The sequence below is a fragment of the Balaenoptera ricei genome, chromosome 6, assembly GCF_028023285.1.
Source record: "Balaenoptera ricei isolate mBalRic1 chromosome 6, mBalRic1.hap2, whole genome shotgun sequence".
Lineage (NCBI taxonomy): Eukaryota > Metazoa > Chordata > Mammalia > Artiodactyla > Balaenopteridae > Balaenoptera > Balaenoptera ricei.
The window spans coordinates 115365855-115383778 of NC_082644.1; the positions used below are offsets into that span (position 1 = coordinate 115365855).

Below are 17924 nucleotides of genomic sequence, written 5' to 3' on the forward strand. Positions count from 1 at the left end.
TTCTCTGAAAAGTAGGGGAGATCCTGTGACACAGTTTTATCCCCAAGTCTCTATTTTCTAGATTCTTGGAAGAGTGGGTTGCTTCTGCAGGTGATTACCCTCAGCTTAACCAGGTTCTGTGGCTGTTTATAAATCTACAGATACTGGAGGGTTATACTTGCCAGCCCTGTCTCTGGATATGGGTGGTCCCTCATACCCAAGAAAGTTAAGTGAGGTGGAGTTGTATTATAGTAATAGCAAAAGAAACTAATGATCTCTACCAGATATTGGTGGTTTAGGCAATGCTGTGGTGTAAGGAAAGAGATGTACTGCGTTAACCCACAAGGAAATCAAAGGTGCTTTAAAATAAAAATATTGGCAAAGTATGCAAATTGAACAGATTTTCATTGATCGCTGTCTTAAGTGCTGGTCAAGGGAGATTTTAGGATAAATAAGGCCTGGTCTCTTCCTCGTCTAGTTATTATTTCTTTTCTTCTGCTGAGCTTGGGTTTAATTTGTTCTTTTCTGGTTTCTTGTGGTGGAAACTGAGGTCATTGATTTGATACCTCTCTTTTCTGATGTAGGTATTCCCTTCTAAGTCCTGCTCTGGCTGCATCCCACAAGTTTTGCTGTGTTGTGGTTTCACACCATTCAAAATACTTTCTAATTTCTCTTTTGATTTCTTCTTTGACACATGGATGATTTAGAATTGTGTTATTTCGTCTCTAAATATTTAGGAATTTCCCAGATACCTTTCTGTCATTGATTTCTAGGTTAATTTCCACTGTGGTCAAAAAACATTTTTTGACAAATGTACAAGTTGAATCCTTTTAAATTTAATGAGGCTTGTTTTATGGGCCAGAACATGTTCTGTGTGTACTTGAAAAGAATGTGCTTTCTAGTCTTGTTCGGTGAGGTGTTTTATAAAGACCAGTTAGGTCAAGTTGGTAGATAGCTAGTGTCGTTCCAGTCTTCCATGTCCTCACTGATTTTCTGCCTACTTGTTCCACCATTTACTGAGATGAGGGTGTTAAGATCTGACTATAATTGTGGATTTGTCTCCTTTTCCTTGCAGTTCTGTTGGGTTTTGCTTCCAGTATTTTGAAGCTCTGTAATGTGGTCCCAAAACATTTAGGATTGTTATGTCCATTCTTTTACTTTTAACCTACTTGTATCTTTATATTTAAAGTGTGTTTCTCATAGACAACGTATAGCTAGATCTTGCTTTTCTTATCCAACCTGACAATCTCTACCTTTGACTTGAGATGTTTAAACCATTTACATCTGTTGTTATTGATTTGGTTGGGTGTAAATCTGCCTTCTCACTGTTTGTTTTCTATGTGCGCCATCTGTTCTGTGTTCCCTTTCTCTTTCTGCCTTCTTTTGGGTCACTTGAATATTATTTATCATTCCATTTTGTCTCTTTTGTTAGCTTACTAGCTATAACTCTCTCTCTCTTTAATGGTAGCTTTCGGAATTATAGTATACATCTTTAACTTATCACAGCCTACCTCAACTGATATTATACCACTTTATAAATAGTTTAAGAATCTTAAACAGTATGCTTTCATTTCTTTCCTCCCAGCCTTTGTGCAATGGTTCTCATACATTTTTACTTCTACGTATGTTATAAACCCACAATACATTGTTTTATTTTTGCTTTAAACTGTCACATCTCTTTTTTAAATTTATTTATTTATTTATTTATTTATTTATTTTTGGCTGTGTTGGGTCTTCGTTGCTGCGTGCGGGCTTTCTCTAGTTGCGGCGAGTGGGGGCTACTCTTCATTGCGGTGCACGGGCTTCTCATTGCGGTAGCTTCTCTCGTTGCAGAGCACGGGCTCTAGGCATGCAGGCTTCAGTAGTTGTGGCACGTGGGCTCAGTAGTTGTGGCTTACAGGCTCTAGAGCGCAGGCTCAGTAGTTGTGGCTCACGGGCTTAGTTGCTCCATGGCATGTGGGACCTTCCCAGACCAGGGATCAAACTCATGTCCCCTGCATTGGCAGGCGGATTCTTAACCACTGCACCACCCGGGAAGTCCCAACTGTCACTTATCTTTGAAAGAGATTTAAATAATAAGAAAAAAGTTCTTTCTATCTACCCACACAATTACCATTTCTAGTGCTCTTCATTCCTTTCATTCCATTCTTCATCTGGTTATCATTTTTCTTCTGTCTGAAGGACTCCTTTAACACTTCTCTTAATGCAGATCTGCCTGTGGTAAATTCTTTCAGCTTTTGTATGTCTGAAAAGTGTTTATTTTGCCTTCCTTTTGGAAGGTATTTTTCTAGGTATAGAATTCTGGATTAACAGTTTCTGATGGAAAGCCGCCTGTCATTCTTGTTTTTGTTCTTCTGTTAGTAATGGGTCTTTTTCTCAAGGCGTTTTTAAGATTTTCCTTTATATCACTGGTTTTCAGAAATTTAACTGTGATGTGCCTGAGTATAGTTTTTTGTTTTGTTTTGTTTTGTTTTGATGTTTTTTATGCTTGGGGTTTGCTGAGCTTCTTGGATCTGTAGGTTTTAATAAATTTGGAAAAAATCTGGCCATTATTTCTTTAAATATTTTTTCTGTCCCCACCTCCATGAACTTCAGCTGGGTGTATATTAGTCTATTAGTAGTTCTCCCACAGCTCACTAATGCATTTTTCATTTTTTTGTATTGTTTTATTTTTTCTCTCTGTGTTTCATTTTGGAAAGTTTCTATTGCTGTGTCTTCGAGTTCATTAATCTTTTCTTCTGCATTGTCTAATCTGCTATTAAAACCATCCAGTGTGTTTTTCGTCTCAGACATTGTAGTTTTCTTCTAGAGTATCTGCAATGTCTCTATTTAACGTTCTTGATCTTTCTTGAGCATGTAGGATACAGTTATGACTTGTAATATCCTTGTGTACTAATTCTATCATACATGTGATTTCTGGATCAGTTTCAATGGACTGATTTCTCTTCTCATCATGGGTCATGTTTTCCTGCTTCTTTGCATTAGGCTGTTAATTTTTTATGGGATTTTTATCTTGGATATCTTTGTATTCCTATAAATATTCTTGAGCTTTATTCTGGGATGCGGTTATTCGGAAACAGTTTGACCCTTTCCGAGCCTGCTTTTTAAAGCTTTGTTAGTCAGGCAAGAACAGCATTTAGTCTAGGGCCAGTTTTGCCCCACTACTGAGGCAAAACCCTCTGAGGAACCTTCCTATATTATGAGGTTTTCCACTCCAGCTGGTGGGAACAGGAACTATTCTTAGCCCTGTGATGCCTTTGGCTGGTTCCTTCCCCACCCACAGGCAGTTTTCCTCATACTCACTTGCTCTGATTTTTGGGGGCCCTCAGCAGAGCTCCAGAGCTTGCTCTCTGTGTAGCTCCATCTTCTCTGGTACTCTGTCCTGCAAACTCTAGCTGTCCTGGCCTCCCAGCTCCTTCTCTTCAACATAGGGAGACTACTGGGCTCTGCTGGGTACCCACTCTCTGCACCATAGCCTGGAAACTCCAGGTAGGAAGCTTGGGCAGTTGAGGGGCTCATATGTTTAGAAATCTCAGGAATCACTGCCCTTCGTTGCCTAATGTCCAGTGTCTTGAAAACCATTCTCATATATTTTGCCTTCCTTTTGGAAGGTATTTTTCTAAGTATAAAATTCTGGATTAACAGGTTCTGATAGAAAGCCCCCTGTCATTCTTGTTTTTGTTCTTCTGTAAGTAATGGGTCTTTTTCTTAAGGTGCTTTTAAGATTTTCCTTTTTATCACTGGGTTTCAGAAATTTAATTTGTTTTTTCAGAAATTTAAGTTGCTACAGGCAGGAAGTTAAATTGGTTCCTGTTACTCCATCTTGGCTAGAACCCCCCCTGAGTTCATAACTCAGTTCCGTGGTACAGAGTAGTCCATTAAATGAAAAGCCAGTAACCTACTCAATAAGGGATTTATCTCACGTTTGTAGATGGGGGCCTAAAACATCACCATCTCCCCCAACTCACCAGATTTTCAGTGCCTAAAAAAAGATTAATTTTCACTAAAGGATTATTTATTTATATAGGGATTTTTGCTCTGGACTGGCTCTTCTTTAGTATTAAAACTATTTATTTCTATGAACTCACAATCATTTTCTATTTATTTATTTATTCATTCATTCATTCTTTCATGGCTGCATTGGGTCTTTGTTGCTGCACGTGGGCTTTCTCTAGTTGCTACAAGCAGGGGCTACTCTTTGTTGCAGTGTGCGGGCTTCTCATTGCATTGGCTTCTCTTGTTGTGGAGCACGGGCTTTAGGCGCCCAGGCTTCAGTAGTTGTGGCACACAGGCTCAGTAGTTGTGGCTCACGGGCTCTAGAGCGCAGGCTCAGTAGTTGTGGCACACTGGCTTAGTTGCTCCATGGCATGTGGGATCTTCCTGGACCAGGGCTTGAACCCATGTCCCCTACATTGGCAGGTAGATTCTTAACCACCATGCCACCAGGGAAGACCCTGAACTCACAATCATTTTCTTTTCTTTTTCTTTCTTTTTTTTTTTTGCTGCACCGCACAGCATGGGGGATCTTGGTTTCCCCACCAGGCATCAAACCCATGCCTCTTGCAGTGAAAGCGTGGAGTTTTAACCACTGGATCACCGGGGAAGTCCCTCACAATCATTTTCTAGATAAAATAGCTAATATGTACTGTTCTAAGAGCTTTGTACATTATTTCATGTAGTCTTTAACCGACTCTGTGAAGTAATGATACGGTTCTGTTACTATCCCCATTTTGCACATGAGGCTATTAAAGCACAGAGAGGTAAAGTAACTTGACCAAGATCACACAGCCAGTAAGTGATGGCCAGGATTGAACCTGGGGTCTGGCTCCAAAGACTAGACACTTAATCAACACACGAAACTGCTTCCAGGTAAAGTTGTTCTGTATATCCAGTGAGAGGGCAACTGATGCAGGCTCCTCAGCTTTCAAACAAGCATGCTGTCTTGCTTTCCCTTGTCGTGTTTTCTTTTTAAATAACGGTTGTATGTATGCACACATGTGTGCCTGGTCATACATACTCATGATTTGGTTTCACCAGATATAAGAGGATATTCAATGAAAATAAACCTCCCATCTATCTTTCTTCCTTCAAACCCCCAAGTTCCCCACCCCCACCCCACCCCAAACCGTCTCTTCAATTTTAGTTTGTCTTTCCAGAGAGATTCTTCACGTACACAAGCTTAGAAATAGATGGCAGCAAACTATCCCCTTTCTTCTGCACCTTGCTCTTTTCATCTAACAAGATATTTTCAAGTCATTCCATAATAGTAGGTGTAGAGCTGCCTTACTCTTTTTGACAGCGGCCTAGGGCTCCATTGTGGTTGTGCATTAATTTACGACCTACTCCCCTTCTAAAGAACTTTACATTGTTTCCAAACCTGTGCTATTGTAAATCAGGCTGCAAAAAATATCCTTATATTTTATCACACGTATGTATCCCATATATATCACATATGTATATGTGATTTCCCACATGTGCAAATATATCTGCAGGATAAATCACTAAAAGCGGAATTGCTATGTCAGAGCGTTTGTGCTTTTGATATGTTGGTAGCTGTGACTAAATTGCTCTCCAGAGAGATTATACTGATTTACACTCTCATAGCAGCGTATGAGGGTATATGTTTGTCCATACCCTCCCCAACACAGTCTATTAAACTTTTTTCATGCTGTGTTTGTTTTTAAAATAATGGTTGTGAACACCATATCAAAGGGTTACCTTTGTGAGGGATGACCCGGCACTGCATTTGTCTTCCAGTAAGTTAAGAAACAAATGACCAGGGGGCTTCCCTGGTGGCGCAGTGGTTGAGAATCTGCCTGCCGATGCAGGGAGCACGGGTTCGAGCCCTGGTCTGGGAAGATCCCACATGCCGCGGAGCAACTAGGCCCGTGAGTCACAACTACTGAGCCTGCGCGTCTGGAGCTTATGCTCCGCAACAAGAGAGGCCGCGATAGTGAGAGACCCACGCACTGCGATGAAGAGTGGCCCCCGCTTGCCGCAACTAGAGAAAGCCCTTGCACAGAAACGAAGACCCAACACAGCCAAATAATAAATAAATAAATAAATAAATAATAAAAATAAAGGAATTCCTTTAAAAAAAAAAAAGAAACAAATGACCAAAGATTAATTCCCTTTTATTCATGATCATTTACTCATTTCAGTCCACAGACTTCATCTGTGCCTGGTTCTGGGTACTAGGGGTAGAAGGATCTGTGACTTGGTCCCTGTCCTCAGGAAGTTCATCTTGTAGAGCGAGACACAGAGAAGTGGCTGTGATATGGTGTGCATTGTGTTACACACAGTTGCAGAGAATGGGATAATGGAACAAGGGAAAGTGTTGCTAGATGTCTTAGGAAGTGTTGCCAGGATCTCTTGATTGTGCTAAACTTGATGGGGAATGTCATCCCGGAAACAGCCAGGTGGAGAGAAGGAAGTTGGACTCTTGAGGACCAGCCAGCTCAAGGTGGATTCTGTGAGACTGGAAGCTCCTCTGGAGGTTACCGCGGGCACCTCCCTGCAGAACTGCCGGCTGCATGCAGGGAATCGGCCGGCTGTGATTGGAGGGATGTTGCTGGTGGGGATAATGAACTCGGTAGTGTCGGCAGAGGTGATTGGCCGCGCCCTGCTGCAGTGAGAATGCAGGCTGGATGCTCGGCTCCTCACTTGCGTGATGATCATTAGTTGAGCGAGGACAGCGGAATAATTGGGAGCTCGAAGTTGCTTCTGCCTCCGGGAGAGGTCTGTTGGGCTATCGCTTTTTCCTTTTTTCAGAAAGCCAAGCATTTGATCACCGTCCACCTGCAAAAGTGAGTTTTTATTGAAGAAGCTCCAGCTGCTCTCTCGTTGTCAGCAACCCGGCGGGGCTTTCAGAGTGAGCTGCTTCTCAGGCCAGGCACGACAGCAGTGCTAGCAAATTTGAGAAGGCAGGAAACAGCCACTGCATACAGAGCTGCCAGCCTTACAACTCCCCAGGCTAGTCTTCCAAGCAGCTGTGTAGCCAGAGACCCTTGGTATTGTGGTCACATCCCTCCTCAAAAGTGAACGGTCACCGTCGGCGACGTGGGGAGGAAGCCGTGATGTTGCAGATGCTGTGGCATTTTCTGTCTAGCTTCTTCCCCAGGGCCAGGTGCCAAGGCTCCAGAGAGGGGAGCGGGAATGAAGTCAGAGGCACCCCGGCTCCGGCGCGGGGAGCCCAGATGCCAAGCTTTTTGGGGAAACAGGACGGAAGGGCTGAGGCCACGGAAAAGAGACCCACCATCTTGCTGGTGGTCGGACCCGCAGAGCAGTTTCCAAAGGTAATGGCAACGTCGAGAGGACCTCCTAGGTTAGGGGCTAGCCTAGGATCATTTTCCTGGAAAAAGCTGGAGTGTGGGGGAGGAAGAGAGGACTTATGAATGAATCCGTTTGGTACCGGGGGCCTGGGGAGAAGTGTTAGACAATGAAGAAGCCCAACTCCAGTCCAGAATCTTTCTGTGGCCACTGCAAAAGCTTTATTACCCTATTGTGACCACTTCAGTGCGGCCATTTGAAGAAGGAAGGTTGAATGCAATGGAAGATTTATTTACCTTAGGATTTGTCTCTTTGGCCCCAGAAAGCCATTTGAAAGGCAGGGACAAACAGTTACACCGTGTCTTCGGTCTTAGCCTGTTTAAACAGCACAGGGAGGACAGAGCTCAGCGGGCAACAGAGCAAACCTTCAAAGGTGAAGCCAGCTGCCGGGAGCTGGGGAGGACCAGCCTGCCCTGCATCCCAAAGGTCAGACCCTCTGCCTTGGTAGGCAGGGGACCCATCTTGCCTTTCTTTCTGGGAGAAAGGGAGCGATGAGGCAGAGTGGAGGCTGGAGTCTCAGTGCACGGAGGCCGGTGCTCCTCACGGGTCTGCGGGTCTGCTGAGCGCCGGGGCCTTCCGTCCATCTCGTGCCCTGAGCGTGGGTTATGTCATCTGAAGCTCACAAGAACCAGGGTAAGTGGTAGCACCCCCATTTCACAGATGAGGAAACTGAGGTGCAGAAAGGTTAAGTAATTTGCCAGGGATTAAACAGTTAAGAAGGGGTAGAGGTGAGATTTCATTTCAGTCTACCTGGAACTTTGCCATGTACTGCCCTCACCTTCCCTTAAGAAAGCCGTTTTTAATGGGACCAGTCGAGTTCTCAGGACTAGAACAGAAAGGCTATTTGGCTGTGATTTCTCCTGCCTGTGGTAGAAGAACCTTGTTCACCTCCTGAGGCTTGGTTATTTTGAATCTTTTCTCCTTTCTCAGGATAAAAATCAACTGGAAAAAGGAAGGAGATTGTGCCCTGTGTGTGGCACACTGTAGAGTCCACAAAAGGTTCTGCTGAATTGAACTACTGCATTTAAGAAATGGATGTTCATTTTTCCTTTGCTAAGTGGGAGGGACTTCTGATGCAACAACTTTTGCAGTGGTTTCAGGTTAAGCATTGAGGAGAATCCTTAGTCTGTGATGGGCTCATCCGGGGCGACAGGGGTCTCGGCATCTGTACTGTGCCTGAGATGTGACAGGTGTCGCTTTCTACCTTTTGATCATTTCACAGGAGCTCGGAAATGGCCGTGGCGTTATCTATTGTGAGGAACTTTTATCTCCAGACCTGCTTGCCTTATGGCCAAGGGCTTAAGGGGCTGGCTGGCTCCTTTTAAATTCACCCTCTTTTGACTTTAATAATTAACTGCTCCACTTCCCAGACTCACACCGACTGGCACCTCTTGCCAGCCCTCCCCCTGGGCTGGCCTGGCATCAGGACTGTTCTGAACGGCTTCTCTCCTGGCCTACAGAATCGGGAGCAAGGCAGGCTGAACCTGAGACCCACACCTCTCACTGACACTTCTCCCCAGAAGGGAGATGGATCAGCTGCCTGGGGGTGTGGGGAGCCCCAAGAGGGAGGTGCGTCAGCTGGTTTGGTTTGAAACAAGCAAGAAAGCACATCTGGGCGGTGTGGACCCTTTAAAGGCAGACAGACTAAGAACTGGAAGAGTGTTTCAGCAGCGTGCGTCCTTTTCCAGCGCAGCTGCTCTGGAAGGTAGGGGTTGGAGGTTGGGATCGCGGGCCGGTGGGACCTGGCTCGCCATTTCTCTCCGGCAGACGCTGCCACAACCTCATGGAAACCTCGTAGAGACATTCAATTTGGTTCTCAGCCTTCTCAGTTTCCCAGTGGCGCTACTTTGTTCGACTCTCACTTCTCTCTTAAATATGTCTGCTGGTGAGTCAGGTTCCGGCAAGCTTTTATTGTCGGAACTGTTCCAGTTTCCCCCTTTATCTTTGTCTTACAGTCGATCTGCAGTTGGAGAAGAAAGCCATTAGTCTGGAGTGGGAGGTGCCCTGAGCGGCATTCAAGCTTTCAAATCCTGAGGGGCCGTCTTCTCAGAAGCTCAGAGAATTTTGCTCATTGTGTGTCTAATTGCCAAGTGCAGGCAGGTTTCATTGGAAACCGGCTCCACTGGGCTGTCATGGCAACCCGATCATCAAATGACACTACCGCTACAGCAGCAAATGAGGCTCGAGGGCCTTACGGGTGGGTGGGGCTAGAATAGCTTGGTTGCTGGCAATATATTAATATTTTTCGCTTGGTCTGAGTCATTGGCGGGGGGCGGGGGGGCGGTGGAAATACTGTATGAGCTAATGCCGCACTCCCAGAGGTACTCTACCTGCCCTGTTCTTACTCATGGTATTCCGGCACTTATGGGAATCTTTGGCATGAAACAGTGGTAGGACAAGGAAAGCTGGTGGGGTGGGGGCATGTGCAGATCTGAGGGTGAGAAGATGCTTGTGAGAGGAACTGCTACTTAGCAGATTAAGGGAAATCGAATGCCACTGAATTCTAAGGCATCTGGAGTGGCTGCCATTGTTTCTGAGTACTAGTTGTTACAGGAATGGACATTGGAAGAAAGGAAACAAAAGTAGATCTGGGTCACAAAATTAGAACAGGTAAAGATAGCAGAGAAGACGTGTCGATGGCAGGAGAGGGAGAGAGCACTTTACTCGGGGATCCAAAAGCACCGGGAGCTGGTGTGAAACATCAGGAACGGAGCACAAGCCCTGCTTTATGAACTTTTTTTTTTTTTTTTTGGCCACACCACGTGGCATGCGGGATCTCAGTTCCCCAGCCAGGGATAGAACCTGTGCCCCCTGCAGCGGAAGCGCGGAGTCCTATCCGCCGGACCGCCAGGGAAGTCCTGAGCCCTACCATATTCTTCTTCCTTATTTGTATTTCTCACGTATGTGTTCAGAGCTGTAACACATACAGTTTTTTGTGGGTTTTTTTAGCTAAGGCTAAAATTACTCCCCCGCAACTGCTGCCTTCCCATGTGAGGTACTGCTCACTGTAATTCTCAGGGTCAGGCTGACAAGTGTTCTTTGGAAGCTGAATTCTAAAATCTCTTTATGGCAGTGTCAGGCTTGGATGCTGTTTTAAGTGGCCATTGTAACAGGAGCCAGGCTCTGGGTGAGCCTCCGCCAGCTGGCTCTGGGGCCCGGGCAAACCAGGTGGCCTCTCCTGGTCTGTTTCTTCATCTCAGAGATTCAGAGATGACCCCAGGGCCCCTCTGGGGCCCAGTGTCTGTAATTCCAGGGAGAGAGCATTTGCCTTGGACACCAGGTGCCTGGAGATTGGCTCAACTGAGAAGTAAAGGTTTCTGTGTGACAACAGAGTTCTGCGTGACCTATGCAACTCAGGAAGATGGGTGGTTTAAATAAATAAGCAAACGCCAGTTTACGTTTGTCCAATGAAGACATTCTGTTGGACTCAAACACAGTTGCAAAATAGAAATACGTTGGAGCCCTTTTTTAAGATTAACATTGGAATAGAATTAATGTAAGCATTGTAAAATAACGTCTTGACAAGCATGTGCAGAACTCTTCCGAGAACATTTCCTGGCCCTGTGATACCATTGGTCTGTAGAGTAATGAGCTCTGTTATACTCAAGGACATTCCATTCTGTTTATTCTAGAAGATAGTTGCCCTTGTTTGATAATGCTTTAATAATTGTTCCTTATATATTGAGTGTTGATTTCACTTTCATTTGGTATTGTTTTCAGATCTCTTCTCAGATTTGTCTTGTAAATACATCATACAACTCAATGGTACCCAAAAAAACCCCTCAATGGTACAATTATGTTTACCAACATTATTTGAAAAACATAGTTTAGTAGGAAAGGAACATCTCCAATTGAACAACTTATTTATTCAGTCAAAATATTTGCCATTTTGTATTGGAAGGACTGCAGTTGTCATTGAAATGAGACACTTCAACAGATCTGTGTAATTTATTTTCGTTTCAGAAGCAATCATGAATAATTTTAAAAAGGAAGATCAGCATTTAAAATTCAGCTCTTTTATTTATAAATGTGAACTTCCTTTAAAATAAAAATAATAATACAGTATCTTGTTGAGTTGAGGTGGACAAAATACCCTGAGGACTCTATTTGCTGGCACTTGGGAAACCAAACCTACGGTCTTCATAAAGAGTGGTCATATTTGTTTTTTGGGGTCTCAGAGGCCTGCCAAGCACGATTCATTCATTCATTCAGAAACTGCTTATGTCAAGCACCTCCGTGAGGTACAAAGGCCCTGCCTTCAGGACCCCAGCAGTAGAGATAAGATGTACGTAAAAATAGCCCTAAAGCAGGACATTCTGGATTGGGTAGCTTAAGAGACAGCTGAGAATCATGGATTTAGGTGGAGGCTGGGCAGGAATTTGCCTGAATAATCCTGAGCTGCCTCTGGATACCTCATCGGATCCTCCCTAGTGGATGGATGAAACAGCCCAAGACCTGTTTTTACAGACTCACCATCAGATCTCTTTTAGAAGGGCTGAAATATCATAAAAGTTATTAAAATCTGTTTCATAATGATGTATATAAGCATCAGCATCTTATTTTCAGAACCTTTTTCAAGTTCTTAACCAAAAGCTTTTTAGTGAATTTAGGAAGTTCCTTTTACTTTGGTGGATCCCCAAATGATATCCATCTGTTTTTAATCCATCCTGGTCGTGAGGTTTCGTCTATATTAGGAAGTGGTGCACTGTAGATGGAACACGGCGAGACGGATTCCTTTATCATCTCTGTGACGTGGGCTCTTCCTCTGCAGCACGAATCTGACACCTTCCTTGGGAAGGAATGAGGTGGAGATGGCAGGATGGCCCTTAAATAAAGATCAGATCCTGACTCTCCAAGACCTGAAGTTTCCTCTCATCCTCACCTAAAAGGGACATTCTAGGGCAGTGTTGCTCAGTAGAACTTTCTGTGATGATGGAAATAACGTGTGGCCATGCGACCAAGGAAATGAATTTTTACTTTCATTGAATTTTAGTTTATTTAAAATTGAGGACTTCCCTGGCAGTCCAGTGGTTAAGACTCCACGCTTCCAGTGCAGGGGGCGCGGGTTCGATCCCTGGTCGGGGAACTAAGATCCCACATGCTGCGTGGCGTGGCAAAATAAAATAAAATAAAGGTAATGAGCAGCACAGTTGTAGGCCAGAAAGCTCCGATGCACTGAACTTTAGAGTGTCCTGGATGAATGTGGGCTCTGAAGACCACGTCCGTGGATCTTAAGTGAGGCCCAGGCTGACCCCAGATTGGTGCTGCTCCGGAGTGCCCCGGCACAATGACCTGTGGCCTAGAATGTCCTCTTCCTGCCCCCATCATTTCAGCCTCTCGGTGCTTGTGGGGTCCCCAGGCAAAGCCTACAGGGGAGGGGGTGCTCATGTGCAGGGTGGCCTGGGGAAGGTCACTAGAGCCAGCCAGAGCTGTGCCTGGAAGACCGTGTGGCCCAGGCAGCCGGCTGAGGGGCAGCTCCCCTGCAAGTGAAAGACCCCTCCCCACCCCCAAGGGGCTACTTCCAGGACTACTCCCCGCCCCCCGCCCACCACTGACTTCTACCCTCACAGCGAAACGGGGCCGTTTCAGGTGAGCATTGATTCATTCTCTACCTCCACTTATTTTTCTGCTGGGAATGATTTACCAAGGAGAGAAACCACTGTATTGTGTGACGCGTTTGGGGACCTTGTGGGAAAACAGGCCAAAGGCTATTTGTTTGGAGGGATTGGCAGCCAGAGGGTGAAGGTTTCTGGGGCAGGTCCCAGGGCAGGGCAGAATGCTCTGCCCGTCTCCGAAGGGTTAACTGGGGAGCAGGTGACGTCAGTCCGGATCTTTATCCCTCTGCACTCGGGCAACGCACGCCTCCTTGCCAGGCTCTGTGCTCATTGGCTGTGGGCGGGAGGTACAGTGAGCAGACTTTTTTCAATTAAGTGAAAGGACAGGGCGGAGGCAGCCAATGACAGCTGCGTCCCAGCGTACCTTGTGCAAGTGTGCTGGGCCCGGCAGCATTCCCCGGGATCCACGCCGCCTGAAACAGCTCCCGCCAGCATGCTCTGCCTGTGCCTGTACGTGCCCCTCATCGGGGAGGCCCAGACCGAGTTCCAGTACTTCGAGTCCAAGGGGCTTCCCGCCGAGCTGAAGTCCATCTTCAAACTCAGTGTCTTTATCCCCTCCCAGGAGTTCTCCACCTACCGCCAGTGGAAGCAGGTCTGTACCGCGGAAGGCAGCGGGCGTTTCATCAGTGTTGGTTGAGTGAATGGATGAGCTGGTAGAGGGTCCACATACCTCAAAGGTCCCCCCCCATTTCTAAGCGTGCCAGTTTTTTCCCCAGCTGTTGCATAACTATAGGCGGCTAAAGGGCTACGAACGTCACGGGAGTGACTGGCTCTCATGTGACTTCCAAGGAAGGCTGGAATTATAGGGAAGGCACTTGTGGGAGATGGAAAGGAATTTTCTTGCGGAGGGCGGGGTTCTAAGCAGTGCAGGGCCAGGAAGTGGGGGCACAGTCTAGCTGCTTTCTGTGAGCTGGGGGGCAGGAGGGGAGGGGAGAGGCCCCTCACTGGAGGCCCAGGAGTTGGAACCGTGGCTGCGGAGGCTGGAGGTGACAGGGCTGTGCCCTGGGTGAAACAAACCAACGGGCAGGGGTGAGGGGACCTTCCTAGGCGTCTCTTTGGAGCAGGAGGCAGCAGAAATCATTACTGTTTTAAAGATTGATTGATTGATTGATTGATTGCTATGTTGAGTCTTCGTTTCTGTGCTAGGGCTTTCTCCAGTTGCGGCAAGCGGGGGCCACTCTTCATCGCGGTGCGCGGGCCTCTCACTATCGTGGCCTCTCTTGTTGCGGAGCACAGGCTCCAGATGCGCAGGCTCAGTAGTTGTGGCTCACGGGCCCGGTTGCTCCGCGGCATGTGGGATCTTCCCAGACCAGGGCTCGAACCCGTGTCCCCTGCATTAGCAGGCAGACTCTCAACCACTGCGCCACCAGGGAAGCCCCATTACTATTTTAAATATGGGGAAACAGCTACAGAGTCTGAGGGGGTCGCCTGCCTCCTAAAGGGACACCCCAACTTCTCCATTAATCAGATCCTGTGCTGTCCCCCAGTGCTCACGAGGGCAGTGAAGGTCAGATGGTGTGCAGGGCGTGGTGATTTGCATATCCTAGGAAGGAGACAGGACTGAGGTAGAAGCAACGACTTAGAATATTTTGAAATCAGCTGCATGAGCATGTCCTTGAGTTTTCTGTATCACGGGCACCCACCCCAACAAGGCACACGGATCGCGTTGGTGCCAGAGCAACCCAGATACCAACGAGCTTCGTGCCTAGTGTTCGCCTCCTCTCTAAATGACAGGCAGATTCTATTTCCGCTCCCCTCATAAATCTAGGGTGCTAACCTATATGTAATCTGTATTTTGGTGGAGAGCACAAATGTCTGCAGGAAGTTAACATAACTCCAGACAGCTGATAGAACACGTGCCAGCCTCTGTCTCACATTCCAGCCACACCCTCCCTGAGTTGTTCTTTGGATCATGTTAGGTGACACAGTATCTGGAGAGGACCAGCTAGCCAATGGTCCATCAATTTCCAAACCCACTGGCTCAGAAGACTTTGAAACCCACATTGGTTTGTGGATAGTGACGGTATTTCTTGCTGAGAGAATTGGGCAACACAGGGAGACTATAACCTTTTTCCTTAGGAGATTTTTGGTCCTGGTTTTGGGGTGTTGCTGGGTTGGAGTGACTCATGTATGTTCCCCACCTTCTTGAGATTAACCTTTAGAATGGCAGCAGACCCTATAGGGAGGTGGCTCTGGAGTCCAACAGGCCTGGCTTGAATCCTGCCCACCATTTCCCTAGCTGTGCGACCTTGGATAAATTACTAAACCTCCGTGAGCTTCTGTTTCCTTCTCTGGAAAATGGGGGAAATGATAGTACCCACCTCCTAGGGCTGTTTGCGAGGATTCAGCGGGTTACTAGAGATAAAGCATTTAGCAGGACCCCGGGCACAAACCAAGTGCTTGTGCTTTTGTGGAAAAGTTCCAGTTGCTGAGCATCCAAAACGGACTGCAGCTGCTGAACAGAGCTCATCTCTAAGGGCAGGCGCAGATTTTTGGAACCTCACTGCCAAGGAAAGGGTCTCTTAAAGCTTCCTTGGGTCACTGAACTATTCCTAAGTGGAGCTGCCCTGCTTTTCAGTGCCTGGTTAAGGCAGCTGAGGTTGGTTATAGCATCTGGCTCCCCTGAGATCAGAGACAGGCAGCGCCATCAAGCACAGGCCCAAGAGCAGTTCCCATTGCTCTTACCACTTCTCCATCCTCCAGAGTTCTCTCTGGCAGTATTTCTGCCAAGCAGGCATTGGCAGGGGCCAGCTCTGCCCTGTACCTTTACCCTGGTCACCCCCAATTGTTCTTGGGCCAGTGCCACTTTTAGGGATAAAAAGAGCAAGCTGCAGAGTTTCTGATGGAATCTGGAGCTCCAGGGCCACCCCACATTTGGGCAGAGAGCATGTGGTGCTGAGACCTGGCACCAGGGGCAGTACTGCAGGGGAACCGGGCAGCTGGCCTGGTGGAAATACCAAGCCCACCGCTGCCGGCCTCTGTCAAGGGCTCCTCTTGCGGGCTCTTTTTCCTCTTTGCTCATGAGGGAAACGCGGCAGGCTCTTGGCTGGATTCTGGCTGGCCCTAGGGGATCCAGGTGGTGGTGGCCCTGGGAGTGGAGGAGGGGAAGTGTCTCGGGTCATGGGGCCACCTCTGTTCACGGTTGAGCAGTTGTTTCCTGGGAACGGGACACCACGAGGGACCGGAAAAGCTGAAGGACAAAACCTCACTTTTGTTTTATAGAAAATTGTACAAGCTGGCGACAAAGACCTCGATGGGCAGCTAGACTTTGAAGAGTTTGTCCATTATCTCCAAGATCACGAGAAGAAACTGAGGCTGGTATTCAAGAGTTTGGACAAGAAGAATGATGGTGAGCGTTGCCCCCGGGGCCAGCGGTGGGCCCAGCGGTCCTGGGCCTCTCCGCAGGGCTGGCTCCCGGCTCACGGCCTTTTTTGTTCCAGGACGGATCGACGCGCAGGAGATCATGCAGTCCCTGCGGGACCTGGGAGTCAAGATATCTGAACAGCAGGCAGAAAAAATCCTCAAGAGGTGAGTGCGTAGCCAGCCCCTGCGTCTGGTTTAACAGAAGTGTGACGAAAGAAAGTTTCTTGGACTCACTCCCTCGTGCCGTTCACTGTATTGACCCTGTTTCCGCGAACTTTGGCTTCTGGTGGTTGGAAGGGATGAATAAGTAACCCCTCCCAGAGACCAGCCGCTCCCCGGGTTCCTGGTAAGCTCCTGGTGGTAGAATCACAGATCACCTGGCAGAGTACCTGAGCGCCAGCCACCCGCTAAGAGAGAAGACTAGTGGGGGATTTCAGTAGGTGAAAGGCCAGCAAGGAACACCCTTCTCTGCCCGGTCGTGCAGGGGCAGGGCTCACGTGGCCGCCCTCCACTGTGGGGAACTTCCTCTTAACACAACGCTCAGATGTGCTGCCCCGAAAGGCATCCCGCAGGCCAGGGGTGGTCCTGGGGACTGGCATCGTTGTTGTGCTGGGAACTCGCACAGAACAGCCCCAGAGCCACTTCCTGTCCTCCCGAGCCTCCCCAAGTCCCAGGGGCCCGAAGCCGGCTGGTCAGGGACGGCAGCCTCTGGCCCTCGCTCCCCTCCACGTGGAGGGTGCGTCCTCGTGCTGTGCCGTGGCATGTGCTTGCATCACTAACCTCCGCTCAGAGCACTTATTTGTGTTGTTTCTCCTCTCTCCTCTGCATCCTCCTTTGTCTGTCTGTCAGAATACGAACGGGCCACTTCTGGGGCCCTGTCACCTAGTAAGTATCCGTTGTCACTCTCGGGACCACCTCCCTCCTTGACCTCTGTGCCTGATCAGAACGGGGTTCTCGTGGGCCCTTAAATCCCGTTTTTGTGCCAGGTGGGATGTGGAGCCACCTGGCCTTTTCTCCTCCAGGGCAGAGGCGCCTTCTGTGGTTTCCTGGTGGCCACGCGCCTGCCCTCGGCTCCCCTGGAGGTGGGAAGTGCGGCTGACAGATGGGGCCTGTTTACAGTTGGGCGACCCACGCATTTGTCTTGCAGCATGGACAAGAATGGCACGATGACCATCGACTGGAACGAGTGGCGAGACTATCACCTCCTGCATCCCGTGGAAAACATCCCTGAGATCATCCTGTACTGGAAGCATTCCACGGTGAGCCCCGTGCTCCCGGGGCCGGAAGGCGGTTTCTGCCTCGTCCGTTCATGGGGTCCCCTTCGCCCAGCATTAGCCCCCATCCTGGTGGGGGTTCCCAGCCCACCTCCCCTTCAATGGCAGGGCTGTCTACTTCTCTGCCAGCCCTCCACATGCTCCCTCCATCTCCCTCATGCCGGCCAACCTGAACGGCCCGCCCATGCCCCAAACACGGGGCTCCCTCTGCTAGAAACAATGCCCTCCTGTCCCCATGTGCTGCCTGTTCTTCAAGGTCCACTGTAAGCACCCTCTCCCCGAGCCTCCTTGTTCTCCCAAAGCCTCCCGAGGGCTGCTCTGTAGAGATCCAGTAGCAGAGCTCTTCAGTTTCTCCCCCCGGCCA

General features: G+C 48.0%; 1 protein-coding gene across 3 annotated transcripts in view; it reads left to right on the forward strand.

The window, feature by feature from the left end:
• The window catches only part of SLC25A25 (solute carrier family 25 member 25), a 33982-nt gene that overhangs the window by 9691 nt on the left and 6367 nt on the right, over positions 1–17924 (forward strand). The window contains exons 1-4 of one of the 3 annotated variants that reach the window (XM_059925714.1): positions 13242–13515; positions 16146–16272; positions 16364–16451; positions 17434–17545. In XM_059925714.1, coding sequence (XP_059781697.1) covers positions 13357–13515; positions 16146–16272; positions 16364–16451; positions 17434–17545 — 486 coding nt within the window. In that variant the 5' untranslated portion in view covers positions 13242–13356. Of the gene's footprint in view, positions 1–13241; positions 13516–14820; positions 14947–16145; positions 16273–16363; positions 16452–17433; positions 17546–17924 lie in introns of those variants that run through there. The other 2 variants (XM_059925715.1, XM_059925713.1) reach the window with 2 other exon arrangements.